The sequence below is a fragment of the Diprion similis genome, chromosome 2, assembly GCF_021155765.1.
Source record: "Diprion similis isolate iyDipSimi1 chromosome 2, iyDipSimi1.1, whole genome shotgun sequence".
Classification (NCBI taxonomy): domain Eukaryota; kingdom Metazoa; phylum Arthropoda; class Insecta; order Hymenoptera; family Diprionidae; genus Diprion; species Diprion similis.
This window is the reverse complement of record NC_060106.1, coordinates 11,952,396-11,972,344: the sequence shown is the minus strand read 5'-3', so window position 1 is coordinate 11,972,344 and position 19,949 is coordinate 11,952,396. Positions and strand designations below refer to the sequence as shown.

Sequence of the window (19,949 nt, the reverse complement as noted above, 5' to 3'; positions counted from 1 at the left end):
AGTACGTTTTGTACTTAGTATTTGCAGTGAAATAAAATTATGCAAATTAATTTTGTACCTAATTTGAAATTAATTTCGATTCACTTCCACTTTTCGGAAGTAATTGACAAAATATTTTCCTGAATCAATTACAATTCTCCGATGTAATTGATATCCTTATTCGACCATATAAAATGTTACATTGGGGTGGTTCTTATTTCGGGTGTTGACAATTTTTTTCAAGCCACCCCTGAACGATTTCAAATAATTAAAAAACGAATCCCTAACTTTTTCATATATTAGTCTCAACTCTAAGCCTTTTCTGTAAGAGGGTGAATTTCCCCACCGAAAATACACGTATTATGGCCAAATTATCAGTCTTACATAGTTTTCTGTAAGAATATGATTTCCCAAAAATCTACAAATGTGAGATTTTAGTGGAAATTAATGCTACTAACTAATAAAAAAAAATTCAAATCAACATACCAGGCAATCTAGACGAAATTCATACCCTCTAAATCTAACCTTTTTTCCATTTCATCATCATCACCCCAAGTACTGACCATCCTAATGTGACGTACGTCCAAATACGATACATAGAGAAGCAAATGTAATTTACAGCCTGCATACGTTCAATTATAAACTATGATTGAAATTTGTGTTTTATCATGTAGTCTCGATTATAAATGAAATTTGTAATTTGTTATTTGTATTCGACTAATTACAATTGCGCTCATCACTGGACCAGAGTCCTTCAGGATCACGCCTGCGCGGCGAGCAGCGAGCCTACAGATGGAATTATTGTCGCACGGGGAGTCTGCTTTGGCGGGGAATCTGCGAGGGACATCCCAGAAGGCAAACATACTCCTCGCAAGCCCGTGAGGAGCAGGATACACCTGATTCACTCCCACTTCACCCTCGTTCACCACTTGATAACAGAATAATTGTGCGGATATTCGTTGCCTACGTCATCCCGCAGCGACGTTTTTAAGGCATTGGAAACGTGTTTCGTGATTATCGTGCGACTGTGACTGCATGGTTTAGACAGCGTCAAATATCTTGTGGTAATTCGCCCTCGTCGCATGTCCGTCAAGAGCAGGTGAGCCGAGCTGACTTGTTGAATCATTCGATGTCGTAAATTTTCAATGAATATTTATCAGGCCTTGAATAAATCAAACTGCAGAGTACCAAGCTGAGAGATATTTGTTCGTATGGTGTTGTAACATTGACTTATTAAAGTAATCGAGAGTAAAAATAGAAACTCATTTTTTCTATGCAGAACAACCGAATACTGCAGCGAAATATTTGAGGATTGCTTACTACTTGGGTTGATATTGGCAGTATGTAACACCTGTTCTGATTTTTTTAGAACGAACTTCGTTATCTTTGCGGCAATTTTGAAATTCCTTGAAATTTCGTTGGACGAACTGATATTACGGGCCTCCGTTAAAAAAAGAAATATTCATTTACGTGAGCAAACCATTTTCCGCCATCCCGTTCGATCGCGTAAATTTGAAAGTTAGCGGCACGTCGATCTAGATAGTTCTATCCAATTCCCGTAACTATAAAAAAAAAAACAGTGTAGGAAAACTTGAAAAATTTCTAGTGATGTGTGAATAACGTTTTGGCGGTTTATTCGACAGTGTTTATCTGTTAATAGAATGAAAAAGCAATTGTTTCATCAGTAAGAGACATCTTATCCTTATTAAAAAATTTGTGAGCCTTGTAACGTCAACGAAGCCGATAGTCCGAAAAAAAAGGAAAAACAAAAAATAAAGTAAAAAAGATCGTTAGAAATCTTGTCACGTGTCCATATCAGATCGTTCTGTGATTTCTCATGCGAATGAAACTGGAATCTTGTCAACTTACGCATCACTGCTCGAAAAGTTCTCGATATGTTTCTGAGTGATCATGAGCAAAATTTTGGCGGTAAAAGAAAATTGAATGCTATATTCAACATCGCAGAGGGAATTTCTTCATTCGCCAAGGCGTCAATTATAATTATTGCTATAAGCTGAAATATCGTTTTTATCACACATGAAATGAAACTTGGGTTTCTGAGTTTAACAAGTTGTGGAAGACGATACCGTTTTATAATTGCGACGATCTATAAATAGAAAACTTGCACAGAGAGTAGACAGGCGACACTTTAGCGAAAAATAGTGATCGAGTTACACGATAATTAAGGCGAAGTAATATAGACTATGAAATTAAACGATAATCAAATTTAGATCTGGTCAAGAATACGCAAGAAATGTCCGACCGTAATTCCTTTATGCTGACATGAGTATATCTGATGTAAAAAGTATGGAAGCGTATTACGTACAAGTTTTAAACTCACACCAAAGATCACTTTTCTTAACTCAATTTGCTTGAGTATCTTGTATCCAAGTATCAAAAGGATAAAGTTCCGTAATGAGAAAGAAAATTAAATTAAGTAAACATCTACGTCGCCAATATAGGGCAGCTACGTGTAAAAAGTGGAAAGAAAAATTACAGAAATTGTAGCATTACAGAAATCGAGGATGGAGAGTAGAAGCTGAAGCTGATTTTCAAGTTACGCGAGGCACAACTATTAACATTAGATAATTTTATTCGATCGCTCTCGATTTTCAAAGAAACTATTCTAGTAACGCATGCACATTGGGCACTACTGCCGGTAGGGAATTCCGGAAGTTGATAGATCGAAAAGTGGTGAAGTGAAATACAAAGTCCCGGCAGAGATAGAAGGAAAAGTGTTTCACATTATTCACCGTCTCCACTTGCCATACATAAATGATGAGTACATATTGTGCAAATACTTCGTGGGTACCACTGTATAAAATGAATATGCATGCATACGGCTGCCTCCATTGCACCTTTAGTCTTTCAATTGTACTCTTGACGTATACAAAATTGCAGTCGGTTCCATCCGAGGCTTCGATGGCAATAAATGTTTTTGTCACTTATTGAATGGCTTACTCAAAATTGTTTTCCATTACTTTCTTCGCAAGAATCCATACTATGGTCAGTTATTTATTTATTTGTTTTTTTTTTTTTGCAAAAATTATTATGTACCTAAATTACACATTCGGAATTATTTAATTTAAATTTTCACTTTTATAAACAAAATTGCAGTATAGGTTATTGGGTATGAATAAATCGTTCGTGTAATATATTAAACACTTTGTTCAATTTTCGGTTATTGAATCCGAAAGAGCGTGAAAAGAGATACTGTGTATGAAGGCAGGTTTCTCCTTTTACAAATTTAACAATAATAACGAGTTCGTCGTGATTTTCAATGGGAATATTTTTTATATTCTTTATTCTAGTTCAATGAATCCTAGGCTAGCCCGAAATGAGGACAGTATGCTAATGCTAAAGAAGAAAAAATTTATCTAGAGGCAAAACATTTTAGACCTTTTTAATATGATAACGGAAATTAAGATTCTCTGGAAAAAGGCTATTAATCCTTGCTCAAGGCCTTCCAGATACTAAAATTCAAACAGGAATTTCCGATATTCGAAGAAGCTTGTACACAAATATATGTAGGGGAGAGGCTGGCAAAATAGGTCCCTTAAAGGATGAATAAAGAATAATATTGTTGCGTGTTGCTGGTCGTCACGCTAATACCGTTCATGTATAATCACACGTAATTTCAATTTTCCCAACCTTGACCTATGCAGTCGACAATAATGAGCAAATAATTGGATATCGGATTTTTTCACGTGAACCACTGAACGAACTTGCAATTAAGGAAGTACCAGCTGAACCGTTAGTAATTCTTGCAAATTCGAACGATCGGTATACTAATCGATGTTAGTTGATGCGTATTATTTTTACAGAGGTGTAGATACAGATGAAAATTTTCAGCATCAGTTGTTTTAACGCTATCCTTTCCAGCGTTGCCGGGTCCATAATGGAAATCGTAAAAATACAAGAATCAATAGGATCAGATAACCCCGACTTGTTTTTCTTGACACGTTCAAACTTAGAAACAAAAAATCCATAAATTGGATCGTGCAAATCAGGTGTATTATTTGGCGCGTTCCACGGGGAAACCGAATCTCAGGAAATTGAAAATTTATCTTCTATGCGCGGACGTCTTCCTCGTAAAATTTCCTGACTAGAGCTCACCATCGGAAATGTGTCTGTCGGGTCAGAATGCAATCTATCAGAACACCGCAAGTCAGTTAGAATTTGCGATTGATAGTTCGGAGAACCTCGAGGTTTGAGGACATCAATGTATGTTTCATGAGTCGACAGCTGATTAAGATCAAGCCCCTAAACTAACAAGACTCTACGTTAAAGCGAGATTGTTCAGGCACTTAATTGTGTCAGCACTTTGCAGTTTGAAACTGTTCACAGGTGAATTTGCTCCACGTAGCATTAGCTGTTAGGAAAAATGTGATCGGTTAAGGTGAGAAATGTTTTTTGTGATCGATGATCATGATTCGCTGCTTTGATGGGACGGAAATATAAAGGCTTCGGGGGCCGGTGATAGAAAGGAAAAAAAACTGCTAGTAGGTACTACTTGATATTTCAATGGCCATTCAGCCTTGGGAAAGGTTTTCTTCGCAAGAAAAGAAATTCAGAGTATTCAGTGCCATAAAAAGGTGGTCCATAATTGATATGTCAGTGAAATATTAAAGCCAAGGTTAAAACAGATGTTTCTCATGTAGGACCTTCAAGTCAAGCATAAAACCAATTTTTTTTTCAGAATGATTGAATCGGCTCAATACAGGTTCATATCCGAGCAGAAAAACCGTTGCGATGTACTCCGGAATGAGCAAATTGGTAAGTTGAATAACATAATTTTAAGCACACGTCAATTGTAGGACTAGACTGCATTGGAGACGAGTGCATTTTTCAATGATGTCATTAGTAATTAATTATCAATGCCACTCGACACTGACGGAGGATCAAAATTAAATTAATCAACATGTGATCCAAGGAGACAACATTCCAGAGCACAGCCATGATGTATCAGCAAATACAATTAACGCTTGAATATTACAAGGCAGACACCTGAATCTAGGTCAATAGGTACAATAGCCACCAAGTGCAGCAGGTCTTACAATCCGATGTGAAGGGTGATAAATAGGGTGCAGCCACATGACAGTCGAGCAACAGTTCTGAGCGAAATGGTGGTGGCAAGTAGAATACGAAAATGCAATTGAGCTAAAAGATGTGAAATAGTGAGGTTCTGTTTATTGGTGTCAAAGTTTAAGAATGAATTTATCAATCGAGAGCTCTAGAATAGTGATGAAGTAGAGATTTCTTGACAGAAGAATTGGGAAGGCAGTCGTATGTTACCCACCCACGTGCGATACTTGTGGGACTTGAGATTTAGACGTTAGATTCGCCGCCCCTAATCGTAGTTCTCACCCCAAGCGACTGAAGAATGTTGAATTTCCGTTCTCACGTACGATTAAATTGTGCGGTGCTTAGCTTCCACAGGAAATCGCCGGCTGTTGTCTAGACCAAAATCAAACAGGCTCGATTTTGTTTGCTGACGTCAAAAGCCGTGATTGTATCAAGGGGAGAATATCAAAGGCAGTTAATTAACGCCTTACACTCGAATTTTCGATTCAATTATACCTATTCTAAATGGCTGCTTTTGAGGCTGCTCTCCTTTATAAAAAAATATCTTTTCATCGAACTCGACACAATTTTTTGTCGAAAAAGTTTTTCTGGATCTCAAGGAACTCTTTCTCTACATGTATTAAACATACTTTGAGATTCAATTTGTATGTACGTAAAAGAAGGAGCAAATAGGGAACTGTCCCGATACTCGAAAACCGATAATGGAATCACTTATCTAGGCTCTGTATCCTTTCAAGTTACCAATGTTCGCATTTTTATGGAAAGCTTTGTCACTTGATAGAGAGATATTTGCATCCCAAGATCTCCAGTGGCTCGGCTCTCAGTTCTCATTTACCGTTAAGTTCCAGCAGTGTGTTAAAGCGGGAGACCTTGGTTTGATTGCCGCAATATCCGTCGCCCTTCGGACAATCCCATTAACGCGGAAGAAATAATGAGCGGAGAAATAATACAAACGTCAACCACGTGAATTCTGTCTGATAGTATCATTGCATATCGGGTCGAACCACTGGAACTATTTGCAGCCCTGACAAATTGACACTGACACACATCGATGGACTAAGTGAATGGTTATTCTGATTGTCAGGCAAACAAAGAGGCATTATGACAGTGAATTGCCCTAGCTAATTCAACCAAGTACCTGGAATATAGGGAAAAAACAAGGAGCAGCATATCGATCGCATGTTTCGTTTGCAAGGATTTTACTTGAAAAGACAACCGATGACTGTTCTGGATCTTATTAAGTCTTTTTTTTCTCACCTGTAGAACCTGACGTTCCCTGGATGACCTTCTGCCCCGTTGTTTTCGACGGGCTTCTCTGCTGGCCTCGCACCTTAGCCCCATCGACGGCAATAGCCCCGTGCCCACCGCCCCCCGTCATCGGGTACAACAATAATTCGGTAAACCCGGTGGCGTCGAAGGTGTGCCTTGAATCTGGAGAATGGTATACCAACAGGGAGAAAATCGCAAGGAGCAATTACACGCTCTGCACGACGTCCAGCTCCTTCTACGTCAGCTACGTCACAAAGTTTGATCAGGAACTCGGAAACTACGACGGGGACAGAAATTCGACTCTTTTGAAAGTAGGTTTATCTTATACATATATTGACGTTTTCGTCAGCTCAATTAGTTGCGGTCAGTTGTTGGTATTCTTTAATTGAAATCTTAAAGAGTTGGAGGAAAATACCGCCAGTTTGTTTTCCTCCAAGTGAAAAAAGTTGACGCTTCCAGGACCACTCGACTAATATCGATCCAAATGGCCTGCGGAGCGGCAAGTAATCTTACCTCTCGTTATTCACTGTTCCACAATACCTATACACCGATATCTAATTGAATCGCAGCAGTGGTCCTGAGCTTTGCTGTTTATACAGCTTGCACGCTGCACCAACCTTCTGGAAATACGATCTTCGCTGATCCTTTGGCCTATTTTCCTCTCTCTCTTTTTTTCTCGCGCGCCGGCTTTACTGATTCTGGTGTGATTCTGAGTCTTGAACTTTTGGCACACATTGCAGTCTGCGGTGAAGAAAGATTTATCGTTGGTCCTAATTTACAGAAATGGTTGCCGGTTACAAAGATCGTATCTCGGATAGGATATGCATCTTCTTTGACGACACTTGTCATCGCGTTTGTCATCTTCTCCTTACTCAGGTACGTCGAAGGTTCCATCCCAACATTACCATCATCCCGTAATTAAACCTCCGTTGGCTGTCTGCTTTTTTGTATATACCGTTGGCAAATGTATAGAATTTCGTCGAAAGCTGTTTTTATCCACTTCAAAGCAAAAGAATACCTCCCTAACCATTTAGGTACTTATTTTGAGAGTTCTTTTTGATATTCCGACAGTTGTGTTAATAAAATATTTAGCAATTTAATAATTAAAAATTAATCAAGAATAAGAAACCGAACCAAACGACCGTTTAGCAGAAAGTCAGACTGGACGAATTCGTATACGTTGGCCAACGGAGGGTTAATGATCCAATCGCTGTGAGTTTGCAGATCAAGTATTGAATGTTTGTTAACGTATGTTTCAAGAAAACTGAGAAATCCCAGGAACAGACTCCACATGCATCTATTCGTGTCGTTCATCATGCGAGCATTTATGACACTGCTCAAGGATTCGGTTTTCGTTGAAGGAATCGGCATCGCCTGGGACGTGGTCATGGTCGATGGAGAAAACGCATTCATCCAGGAACACAACGTAAGGGGAATAAATTATAATACTTTTCCCGAATTTCAATGACTATTTATCGAGCACTGTAACTGGTAACTTTCTCTCGCCATTGACTCTTCCAGACGTGGGTCTGCAAGACCATCACCAGCTTGTGGCAATACTTCATCGTAGCAAACTACGCCTGGATCCTCATGGAGGGTCTTTATCTTCACAATTTGGTATTCCTAGCGCTTTGCACGGATACATCGGCCATCACTTTGTACATATTCCTAGGCTGGGGCAAGTATTTCATAATTAATTCACATTCTAGCACTTTATTATACGGAATTCCGCGGGTTGCCGGTTAACTTGAATGTTGATCAGGTTTACCCTGCATGGTAGTCATACCTTGGATAGCGGTCCGCCTAACGATGGAGGACACCTTGTGCTGGACAACCCACAAAAATTCCTCTCTATTCCTCATCATACGTATACCGATAATGATGTCGATTTTGGTGAGTCTCTTCGTCCTTTGATCGCAATGTCATATAGCGTATAATCGGCGTCGTTTCGGCTGAATTTATTCACTGTTTTCAGTGCAACTTCGTCCTCTTCGTGAATATCGTGAGAGTCCTCCTCGTCAAGTTGAAGACGTCCGTGTATCTCCAGCGTAAGAAAATGCGATACAGGTGAGAAATGAAGAGTTTCAAGTTCCGATTATTTCTTCTCAGTCACGTGTTATATGGTATCGATAGAATAATATTTTGATTCTGTTTTCGCAGAAAATGGGCAAAATCGACACTCGTTCTGGTTCCGCTTTTCGGAGCCCATTACACAATGTTCATGGGACTTTCGTACTACAAGGACACCAGCATCGAATTGGTGTGGCTTTTTTGTGACCAGTTATTTGCCTCCTTTCAGGTACACCTTGAATCGATGAGAAAATCTGGGAGAAATTTTCTCAGGCAGTCGTCACACCCATTGTGCAAACGTTAAACGAATGTTATTTTGCAATTTCAGGGGTGTTTCGTGGCTTTGCTCTACTGTCTCTTGAACAGCGAAGTCCGTGCAGAAGTTAGGAAGACTTGGAAAGCCCAAAGATCACGCCGTGGGGCGGAATCCTTAAGCTTGGCGCAGCGCGAATTGCCCAGAACGACGAACCTGAGGGTGACTTTCCACCGTTCTCATAGAATCTGTGCCAACCACAACGCGACCGAGAATTGCGAAACTGTCATACGGTAGCCGCAAAAACGGCCTGCGAAATTCAGTCGTCGATTAGTGTACCTGAATGTTCATCGCACTTTTATGTCTCACGCAAAAAGCCTAACCAAGTTTTTGATTCGCTGTAAATCTATAAACTACAGGATGAGTCTCGGGTACAAAGAATCAAAGATTGTCGAGCCGTTTACCGTAGAAATTCGAAATATTTAAATGATTAGGCTAATGATTAATTATAATATTACACTATGCAAAATATGAGTACAATCTTACGAATACGTAAATATGATTAAGAAAAGAAAAAAAAAAGAAAATGTTCCGAGAACAAACTGGGAGCATATCGATGTAATTAAATGTATTTACTTCTACACGTTTGAATAAATGTGATTTTCGCTATAATAATGAAACCTACCGTTCTCCCTGCCGATCAAATCATCCCCTTGCTACACTATAAGAATCGTAATATAATGCATGAGACAAAGTAAAACAATATGAGCTATCTGTACATGGCAAGTTATATTTCATGAGCACAGCCGTTTATGTGCCTACCGTAAGTAGCGTTAGTCGGTACGTTACGTCGCAGCTACTGTCGGAAAGACTTCTTCTTACGCACAAGGGACGCAGAGGTGATCGATACGTTTCACTGCCGATGGTAACCTCGCTCATGGGGGTTGTTTTCCACGCGCTCTATAATTTTTTAGAACCCGTATTCAGTGTTGCCATCTACCGTGTAGACATTTTTGTCTTTCAGCCTCATTCTCATACATATGTGACATGTCTAGATCGAAATCACGATCAGTTTAAATACCTGCTTATTGAAAAAATCAGATATCATGTATATTTAGATAGTTGAAAATATTCATAGCAGAACTCGACTTGTATATTGAATTTTTGAAACTATCGCGTGATCGCGATTAGCCGCTTCGCGTACCAAATCACCAGCTTTAGACAGAAACGTAAAGTTTTGCATGTGATTGTTTTTGCAAAAAAATTATTTTTGCTGCCTGTTCATATTTTTTTGTTAGTACACTACTCTTACAGTTTTTTATTCACGAAAGATTCAATCCGCGGTTCATTCAGAACAATTATTACACGCACACGGATTTCATCATTCCGTTTACCACCACAACCGGCACTATAATGGTTGCATAGTCCACAAAGAAATGGGACGGTAGTTTTAGCCACGTGACTACTGTTGTTAAGAGTAAGTTCAATCAAGGAATGCGTTGATCATGTGGGGTCGTGATGACTTTATAATACAAAGTCCCCAAAGACATGCAGGGCTCGATTCTACGGACCAGGCAATGTAACGAGGTGTGAACTATCCCATGACATTTCCTCCACGTTTTGACGATACTCGACGACAACAGAGGGAAAGCCTAAAAGAGGGTTTTGAATATTATTTTCGCAGTACAAGCAAACACGTGTCGCCACGTGACAGGGGTTGTTTTGCCGTTGATGCTTCTGCGGTCGCAAGAGATGCTTTGTATGCTTTTACTCGAGTGAAAGCGTGGCTGCGAAAGCCGTTACTTGAACTAATTTACCGATAAAAATTATCGTCTATTCGCACGTGGGTGATCATTTCTTTTCTTTTTGACGTCAGAATACACAAATGGAATATGCGTAGTGATAACAGAGTACTTGATTTCATTAACTAAAAGGGTAGCTTGTGTTTTAGGAAACACTTTGCTACGTTATAATTTTCAACATTTCGATTCTTCGAATATACTGAATTCAACCAGGAAACGTGAAACTCATCTTCCTCAAAATGTCGTTTTTCACATGTATCCGGCTTTACACGAATACGTATTATGGTTTTGCCGACCAAATATATTGATCGCGGTACGAAGCGTTATTAATTTGCGAAAATTAATCACCGTACTTGGAGCATTTTCCAAACCCGAAGCGGAATTCAAGCTTGAGGATTCGAGGGGAACAATGGAGTTGGTTCAAGTATGGATTTCTGGTTGGGGGTGCAGCCGGGGTTGGCGAGGATCAGGTGTTTCTCGGGGCACATCTGCCGGCGCCATCGCTGCTCCAATAAAACGGACTCCTTCGCTATCTTCAAAGATGTACTTTGGGTTCCTAGTTTAAGAGTTCAACAACGACGAACATCTTTGAAAGCCTCTGATACTCCGATGGTCTTAAGAATTGGGCTATTCTCACAAAATCGGTACATTATACTTGCCAACTTTAGCGGATCATTGTCACTGGATAGATGAATTGATAGAAAATGACTCATTATATTTGGCAGAGATAATGTCGTATGAAAAAACGTAACATAAGAGCGGAAGGTTCTATTTGTAAATTTAATTGAGTTGAGATTTTCGATAGATTTACACAAGAAAAAGATTGCTGTTAGATTTACTACAATTCTTTGGTAAAATGAAAGACTGCCGCAGTTTTCTGACAAAGTTAATAAATCGACAGACAAATTTACCACGGAGAATAATTGCAGTTGGATAAAATGTTCTAACTGTGCAACAGTAACGTTTTTTTTGTGCATTACTGAAAAATATATCTGTTCCGAAATACGTGCTGTTGCAGCATAATTCTCAAGATTCCTTGGTGTTTTTTTATTTCAACATCTTTCTGGAACGATTTTAATGCATATAAGAAAAATATTTTAGAAACGTATTCTTGAGAGAGAAACTTGAGCTTTTACGGCTGATTCAGTTCATCTTTATACATCTTTATACTTCCATGATGGCCAACTTATTTCAGAAAAAAACAGCCATGCGTTTAGTCAATAAATTCTTGTTCAAGTTTGAATTTTCAGAATCTCATCCTCAATCTCGAAATAAATGATCCGAATGGTTGGTAATACCGAAAATTTTCTATAAATGCCGTCTGTAAACAATGAAACCATCCAATTCGACCGGGGAAAAGGCAGACTTTGATTTGTGTGAAAAAAGTGTGATTACAAGATGCAGTTTGGTGGATATTGCCTATATACATTTGATCAAGGGTTCGGAAATATATCAAAGACCATGTCTCTAATACTGTGCATTTTTCGACACCTACAGTGAGCTCTTCGTCCAGCAATTAGCGTGAACTATTATCCGCGCAGTGGTGAAGGTAATTGAAAAAGCAGAATGGCGAATCGAAACTGGGCGTATCTCGGGGGATGAAACGGTGCCTTCCGATTGGCTTGGGTAAGGGTGGTGAGAATCACGGGCGTGGTTTGCCTCCGCGTTTCTCCCACCATCGCCGATCAACCCTGACAATTTCTGGGCGCGGTGGACCACCGAGGATGTAGAAGCCGATTGAGATGTTATCAGATAGAAGAGATGCGTATCAGTTGTCAGTGTCTCCGGGAAATCGTCTGTTGAATCTGATTCGAGTTGTCGCTCGACACATGTTTGATACTCGATAATGGTATTCGGCTGGTTAAATTTCAAGTGAATTTGTGGGTGAATAATACATGTCCGAAGGTTTCCTTCGCTGACAGTTTTCGAACTTGTTTAACGGCTGAAGATGAGGTTGATGATTATCGTGACCAGTGATCAGGAACCTAACAAAACGAACGAAAATTGATTCCATTTGTTGTCTTCATATTTTGCACACCGCAACTATTTATTATGACAAGGCAATTTCTTACCCGACGCGCTCAACAAAAGACACGGTTCTTTTTGTCCACGGCAGTTACTGCGGTTTGAACGTTAGGTGAGTAAATTTATACCCCTCACGTACTGATTGTAAATTGATTATATTGACGGTGAGTTTAACTTGATGTTACGATTCAAGAATATTCAATCATACGTACGACACGTAGACGAATTTTTTTTATGAAAGTTGTACTTATGGTGAATGATGATGATGACCATTAATCTCATCAATGCCTGGAAAAAAAAATCTGGTTAAAAAAAAATTTCAGAGTCGAGTATAAATATTGACAATTAACATTGAAATAAGTTACAGATTTTTCGAATATGAACGTATCCATTGCGAATTTGATATAGCTGCAATAGCACTTATGTTTTTGTTCATGAATAGGCTCGAAGTTGAGACGCCTACTTACGAATTCGAATTTGCACTGTTCATTTATGAGTAACTTGATCAAAATTAAGGATGGATTAATGTACCATTATTTTCCCGAGGTCCAATTTTTCCGACAACTCGTAAATCCGAAGGAGACTAAACTTGCAAAAGCACGAATCACGTACAATTTTGTGTATAGCACCGACTTTACCTAACCGATAAAAGAAGCGAATTTCTGAAATATTAAAAGCCTCACGATCCAAAGGATACATACAAACTGTCGATTTACCATAAAAATCTGGCGAGATGAGATGGGGACGAGAGGGCAGCATCAATAAGTGATGGGCCAATCGAATGCATTATGTAGAATGGGGTTTTTCTCGGTTTCACCGATTCGGATGAATTATTTAACCAGGTCGGTTGACAGCGAAACAGCGGTTGGAATAGAGTTAAAGAGACCTTTTTCGAAATGTCGAGAAGCAGCTTTGACGATACACAGTCGAAATAAAGAGTTCCACAACTGTATAAAAGATAATGCATATCGTGAAATGATAGAACGTGTTCTATTCTCTATGGACATATTCTAATCCCCGCGAATTAAGAAATCCCGGGAAGCACGTCTGCTGCGTAGGACTGAACACACACAACTGAATGACCAAAATTGGATAGTTTCCTTCAATTCTCCGAACGATGTGAGAATCCCGAATGGCACGTACTTACAAATATTTACTTCGCAAGTTAGAGTATCTATCGAATTATCCGCGAACCCTTCTCATAACCCTTTTCTATGTCAATTCTCGAACAAAGACTGAAGTGGATTACGCCGTTGGTATGTTTACGCGCAGACAGCTTCCGAGGTTGGCGAATTTGACCCTTCGGGATATGCCCAAGGCCGATAAATAATTCTTCCTGAGAACTTGACAAAAAAAAATTCCTAACATCTCTGATAAAATATTCAACGAATTATTCTTCAATGAATCTTTCAGCTCCCGTAGACGATGGACAGGGAAGCCTTGGTCCCAATCGCTACTTGTTGTAATCACAGTCTACAGCCGAGACGCAGGTTGGTATCAACTCAATTCAACTTTCTGTATAGATAGACGGAGAGAAAATTCGACCACAAAAGTCGAGCGAAAATGATTGAGAGATGGATAAGCTACTCCATGCAGTGAAAATTTAGTTTGCAATAATTATACGACTGTTATCGCGATCGTTGGGTTGAATACAGGGTTGTAACGCCAAGTGCTGCAGATACACGTTCACGATAAGACTTCGCAGCTCTATCAAACTGCTTTTAGGGAGAGGGAGAACGGGATGGCAAACGGAGGACACGGAGCGATGGTCCATAGCGTTGGTCCTGGATCGGGAACGCTTTCGCGTGAAGAACGAAGACGTCGAAGACGGGCGACGCAGAAATATCGCACAGCGCATGCCACAAGGTGAACCCACCCCCGTCATTCTTATCTCGAACTCTCCTCTGATGAACGGCTGTCATTATTCTTGGTCTTTACTGGAATAAGAAACGAAATGAAGGTCCGATGATAGAGATAATCAGTTTGAGAATTAAATTGCGCTGATTATCACCACGAGGACGCAACATACGTGGATGACCGTGAATGGGGGGAAGCGAGTAAAATGAAAATCGATGCGTTCCTCCTCATGCGTGCAAGGCTGACATTTGTTTTTCTTATTTTCTTTACAGGGAACGAGTGCGAGTCGAAGCTTTTAATCTAGCCTTCGCGGAGCTGAGAAAATTACTGCCCACCTTACCGCCGGACAAAAAACTCTCGAAAATCGAAATCCTTCGGTTAGCTATATGCTACATCGCCTACCTGAACCACGTTCTCGAAGCATAATGATTAAGGATTATTAATTATTATCTGATATAGAGGCTTTGGAACGTCTCTATTTTCTATCAATCTTCCTGTTATATTATATCATTCTATGCACACGTATGTGCGCACCCAGAAAATGCAAGAGGAATAGTTCTGGGTGGGTGTACCTATACCAAACACCATGTACTATATCGATATCAGAATCTCGGGTATTGATAAATTGGAGAACGCGCAGCTGACCTGTATGTTTCGTCTCTGCACCAGTCCCTTCAAATTGCATGCAACTTTCCGTTCTTCATCTTCCTTCTCCCTCGACTCCCGCCTTCGCGTTTCGTCACACATTATCCCTCGTTGGTTCGAGCTACATCCTGTGCGTAGAAAGCTGATTAAAATTTATCAGCTGGACTTTTGGTCCGATGAAAAATTTTACAAATTTTTTCAAAGTTTTTTCAAGACACAATTCCATTGGTTTCGTCTTGGATTCCTTCGAGTTCGATTTCATTGTATCTATCCGCTTGAGGAATTCAGCAAAAAAAAAACCATTAGCCAAAAAGAGTTCGTTCAAAAACTGTATCCAACAACGCATCAAACATTCCCAACCAGTTTCCGGCAGAAAATATTTTTAGCGAGGCTTCATGTCGGTGGTAAATTTACGCAGGTTTAGTTTTACGATGAATGTACTTCACGACCAGGGACTTTTCGATGTTATCTTTTGCTCCGGGTACAGGGGGACTCGCATAATTTTCTGTACATACCCGAGTACCTACCTCACCGAGCTGTCACTAATAATACATATATATAATTTACGCCCTGTAAATATTTTATATCTATCGATGTGCATGGGTGCACCTAGCTCGTGCCTCTGAATAAATATGATACTGTACTATGAAACGAAACTTGAATACAACACGTACCAAACACCATCGTTATACGATATAATAATTAAAACAATATCCTTACGTCCAAGATGCCGACCTGAAGTTATAGCTCAGGGTATGAAATGCAGAAAATCGAATGATACAAGAATAGTCGCAATTCAATTACGCTCCGAATTTCAATAGAATCCGAGCATCTACACTTCGCATATGTCCGACAATCTCGCGGATCCACTTGAACGAGGAAAAGCATGTGGCAGGCATGCATCCTAGGATTGGGGCTGTGTACGATTTCCGGGGTGAAGTGACCGAGGTGCATGTAGCATTGGTGGTAGCGTCGCTCCCCAGAGATCGGTCGGTTCGGACTAAAACTAAGTGAAAAAGAATGAGATTACTGGAAGCCAACTTCACGGCTCAACGCCCCTTCGCAATCGATTCTCACCCCGCCCTTTCCTTGCTTGATCACATACGCCGAGAAGAATTAAGTCTCCCCATTGTCTCCCATGTTTTTGCGTTTCCTTACCAAAAAGCAGTCACAACACCGATGAAATGCATGAGGATAGTTTCTCCAAGACTAGAGAGGTTCGATTCCATAGATTCGCTGCCGTAAGTCGAGGCTGAATAACCGTAAGTGTGTAACGAAGCTTAGCTTAGAACGAGCGGATAATCCCGATGTCAAAGTAACGTAAGCCCTGTAATATATATGATTCCCCCTAAAGGGAACCATTCCTCTCAAGCCCCTCTTGGGCGCGATGTAATTGTTAGTTACATGTGTTAGACGCTTTACCAACAACCCTCGTAGGTACAACCCCACGCCCTCGGCCGCACCCCTGCAGACACATGCAAATAAATTCTATTGTAGAAGAGCACAAGTGCTGTATCCAAGCAATCTTACTCGTCACATGCACCCTGAGATAATAAAAAAAACGCGGATAGATGACCCCCTGATTAGTATTATCTTCGATCGTATGATTTCCAGAATTCATTGCTGATTGTATGTTTGTTTTTCCGATCATTACTGCATGTTTTAATCGACCTCCGGTCTTTGGAACGTATAATTTTCAAGACCGTGGCCAAATTCGTAACGGCCATACCCATGCAAGCGTCGTTACACTCGTGCTCCACTTTCTATCAATTATAAGCTATCTTACGTAAATATTTTCACCGTACCATGCAATTATATTGGAGCGTCTTGACTCGTTTCTTGACATACTGCACGAATTCCTTTAAATTTTGTAAGACACACGCTCACGGGTAGATCCAAAGCCACTTGAAGCCAAGTCCTTCGTTACAGTCTCACATATTGATCACCATATTTACCTACTTATGACACACGTTCGCGTTATTATTCATTCTTATCGTATAATCGAGGGGTAGCGAGTAATTTACGTTTCGTGCCTTCCGTCTAACCAATTAAGTTAATTTATCGCAGCATGCTAATCGCGGTATTATAAGCTATAATATCATGGCGTAAGGAATATAACGGTTGAATGATCAGATACACACCGACGGGCGAAGGATCCGTCTCGTCCGAGGACGAAACTTCATAGAGTGAACCGATAAAACGTAATAAAATTTTATTTCCTGGTGTGACCAGTGAAACCAGTGTCGATCCCGGAACCTGGGCTGACTATTCGGATGCAATAATTGACGGTGATACGGGAATACTAAAAACATGCGACTCGCAGAGCCGAAAGATTTAACCAGTTCCGTCGCACCGATATCTTACTTCAACTTTATCGTCGGTGTGAACCTGTTTCGATCAAGTCATTCAAAGAATATCCACGCTCTGATCACGCTCTACTTTACTGTGTTTTGGATTTTATGTGTATTTATGTATTACACCGCGATGACCGTGTTGGTTTCTTCGTACTTTGGTAACAGGTCATCCACCGCTGCTACGATGTATCAAGCACTCGTTTATACGAATGCAATCGTTGCACTTACAGTGCCACTGCTTGTGCTGTACAGTCAGAAGGTGAGTCTGACTTGCTACATGCTTTATATCGCACAATAAGAAGATTATAGTCAGTTCCAACTATCGTCGGTATAAAAAAAAACCATACATAGGGACAGTGAAATATTAAATATCGATCAAAGAATGATTTTTTTTTTCTTCTCTTTCGAAAGGTACCTATTTTCTCGATTGTTCCAGGGATTAGAAGAATTTATGCAGCGAATGGAAAAATTGACCGATACCTTTACAACTGTACTGGGATTCGAGAAGAACTACAAAAGCTTAGTTAGGCAGCAACTTTATTATATCATGGCGATTATAGTCGTTATCTTATTGATAATGATTAGTGACTTGTCGTGGCTGAAGAGCGATCAGACGCTTCTAACAAATATTGCAATCATGATAACTTTACATCATCCCATTTTGGTCATGCTTGTTACCGATTTCACGTTCTTTTGCGTAGTAAGGTGAATTGCCCGTCACGAGCTCAGAATTAGAACGATTGACTCCCGAATTTAATTCGGCCTAACTATACTGATACGATTTTCTTTTCTTTACCTACACAAATTAGATTCGTCTGGATAAAATTTCAGCTAATAAACGTAGCGTTGCTTAGCCTAACGGAACCGCAAATAAATCCGTATATCAGGACCAAGCTCGTCAAGGTTTCGCCAAAAAATACGATATCCTCCTTCCAAGGAATTGGTAACGCCGAGACCAAGAATGCAAGTCAGAAACGTTACTTGTTCCAGACAATTCGGTGAGTATGAAGAAAGTGCTTCAGAAATCAGGTATAATAAATTTTTAAGAAGTAAAAAATATTCTCCCTTCGAATTGAAAGTAGAAATTTGGAATTTTGCGAATCCGGGTGAAATTTTTATTGAAAATTTGAAAAAGCCTTACCACGCCGGAGACTCGTACTTTTGACCACCTTCATTTTTCACTCAAGGAAGAGCCACTTGGAACTTTCTAAGCTGGTTGTAAAATTAAACACCGTCTTTGGCATGCAAAATCTGATTTCGATGGGGGTGTCGATGGTCATGATAACCGGCCTTCTCTACACCATATACAGTGGTGCCCAGATAAAACATGGAGTGCGCAACATACTTAAAGAAATATTACCACCTGCATGCTGGTGCGTTGTTTACATATTGAAGATTCTTGCGGTCAGCCATTCGTGTGCCAACACTAGCGATGAGGTATGCGAGTTAAGATCGAATTACTTTTGCCACCGTCGCGAGTTTTAACAAACTGACATGTTTTCAGGCTCAGAAATCAGGACAAATTATTTATACGATACTTGGATCAGCAATCGACAGAGACTTTCAAAAAGAGGCAAGTACTGCAGGAACTTGGAAGAAATTTCGCTTCTATCTGGCGATGTGTTAGTTATTTATTCATTTCTTTTTTCTCGAAACGCCAATATCGATGTTTGGAGTTTGTATAGTTGATGTCCTTCTTTACTCTGACCACAGATACAAGAATTCGCGCTTCAAATGATCCAAAACCCGGTACGGTTCACTGCTTGTGGATTCATCACTTTGGATTATACCTATGTTCAAGGGGTAGGAGATTCACACAGTTCGCAATACATACATGTATAGAAAAGTATAACTTCAGCAAAAGTGTAAAGTTATGCCTGCGGTGACGCTAGTGTTTTCTATAGATATTCTTTTCACGACTTCCAGGTCATAGGCTCGATAACCACATACCTGGTGATTCTTATCCAGATGAGTGACACATCCGCCGTTCCACCGACCACTTCACCCAACAAAACCGTAACTTGAATTCACTTTTCCGCAGATCGATATTCAAACAGCTAACGAGAAAACCGTTGTTAAATGACAATTATTTTCATCTGCATTCTCATTCTTGCACAATGTGTATTAGAATACATCGTAAATTTAAATCGTACAAAATTTATTATCCCAACGATTAAAATAACATTATTACTTGCCTCGACTTAGTACAGTTCAATATTCTTCGATTGGAAGCCGTACAGAATGCCCGAAGATATTCTATCGATCGAAGAGTGTTGAAGAATGACGACACTGATTGCGAGCAGGACTGAGAAATATTCCAAGTTCTCTCGAACGACAACACTTGGCCTGGCTGGAAGAATGTTACAGATCAGGGATTATTTTTTAATCCAAATCTAACTTGCGCTGGTCTCACTTGACCTCAGAATTCGAAAACTCATCGCCGCAATCAATCATATGTATTTACGTTCAATAGGCAGTTATCAATGCGTCGATCATTCGAGGGTGAAATAGAAATGTGAAATTATAACCACTCAATAACGCATTAGCGTAATTTGAGGCGTTTCAGGAGGTTTATAGGCTGGGATATTTTCCGCCTCACATAGTCACCCT

The 19,949-nt window shown here is 39.9% G+C and overlaps 3 protein-coding genes across 3 annotated transcripts; all 3 read left to right on the top strand.

Annotated features, from left to right (window-relative positions):
- Positions 1-1,222: 1,222 nt before the first annotated feature.
- Positions 1,223-9,104, top strand: LOC124416398 (secretin receptor-like). Its single transcript, XM_046897420.1, has 10 exons — positions 1,223-1,319; positions 4,679-4,755; positions 6,328-6,644; positions 7,115-7,209; positions 7,594-7,759; positions 7,855-8,011; positions 8,096-8,226; positions 8,309-8,400; positions 8,494-8,632; positions 8,732-9,104. The coding sequence occupies exons 2-10, from the start codon at positions 4,680-4,682 to the stop codon at positions 8,951-8,953; spliced, it is 1,395 nt and encodes a 464-aa protein (XP_046753376.1). The 5' UTR covers positions 1,223-1,319; position 4,679; the 3' UTR covers positions 8,954-9,104.
- A 3,095-nt stretch (positions 9,105-12,199) lies between these two features.
- LOC124416405 (helix-loop-helix protein 1) lies at positions 12,200-14,979 on the top strand. The gene is made up of 4 exons (XM_046897428.1): positions 12,200-12,595; positions 13,897-13,973; positions 14,209-14,349; positions 14,613-14,979. Exons 2-4 carry the CDS (start codon positions 13,909-13,911, stop codon positions 14,764-14,766), a joined length of 360 nt encoding a protein of 119 aa, XP_046753384.1. The 5' UTR covers positions 12,200-12,595; positions 13,897-13,908; the 3' UTR covers positions 14,767-14,979.
- A 2,239-nt stretch (positions 14,980-17,218) lies between these two features.
- LOC124416407 (putative gustatory receptor 28b) lies at positions 17,219-19,426 on the top strand. The gene is made up of 7 exons (XM_046897430.1): positions 17,219-17,598; positions 17,776-18,044; positions 18,149-18,337; positions 18,527-18,776; positions 18,844-18,912; positions 19,053-19,142; positions 19,266-19,426. Exons 1-7 carry the CDS (start codon positions 17,296-17,298, stop codon positions 19,362-19,364), a joined length of 1,269 nt encoding a protein of 422 aa, XP_046753386.1. The 5' UTR covers positions 17,219-17,295; the 3' UTR covers positions 19,365-19,426.
- Positions 19,427-19,949: the final 523 nt, after the last annotated feature.

Bases quoted from the DNA above. Each gene is read 5' to 3' on its own strand.
- LOC124416398 (XM_046897420.1), top strand. From the start codon at position 4,680: ATGATTGAATCGGCTCAATACAGGTTCATATCCGAGCAGAAAAACCGT. The intron at 4,756-6,327 runs GTAAGTTGAATA...TCTCACCTGTAG, and splicing joins ACTCCGGAATGAGCAAATTG to AACCTGACGTTCCCTGGATG. The intron at 7,210-7,593 runs GTACGTCGAAGG...GTATGTTTCAAG, and splicing joins GTCATCTTCTCCTTACTCAG to AAAACTGAGAAATCCCAGGA.
- LOC124416405 (XM_046897428.1), top strand. From the start codon at position 13,909: ATGGACAGGGAAGCCTTGGTCCCAATCGCTACTTGTTGTAATCACAGT. The intron at 13,974-14,208 runs GTTGGTATCAAC...AACTGCTTTTAG, and splicing joins AGTCTACAGCCGAGACGCAG to GGAGAGGGAGAACGGGATGG. The intron at 14,350-14,612 runs GTGAACCCACCC...TTTTCTTTACAG, and splicing joins CGCACAGCGCATGCCACAAG to GGAACGAGTGCGAGTCGAAG.
- LOC124416407 (XM_046897430.1), top strand. From the start codon at position 17,296: ATGCGACTCGCAGAGCCGAAAGATTTAACCAGTTCCGTCGCACCGATA. The intron at 17,599-17,775 runs GTGAGTCTGACT...CGATTGTTCCAG, and splicing joins TTGTGCTGTACAGTCAGAAG to GGATTAGAAGAATTTATGCA. The intron at 18,777-18,843 runs GTATGCGAGTTA...ACATGTTTTCAG, and splicing joins GTGCCAACACTAGCGATGAG to GCTCAGAAATCAGGACAAAT.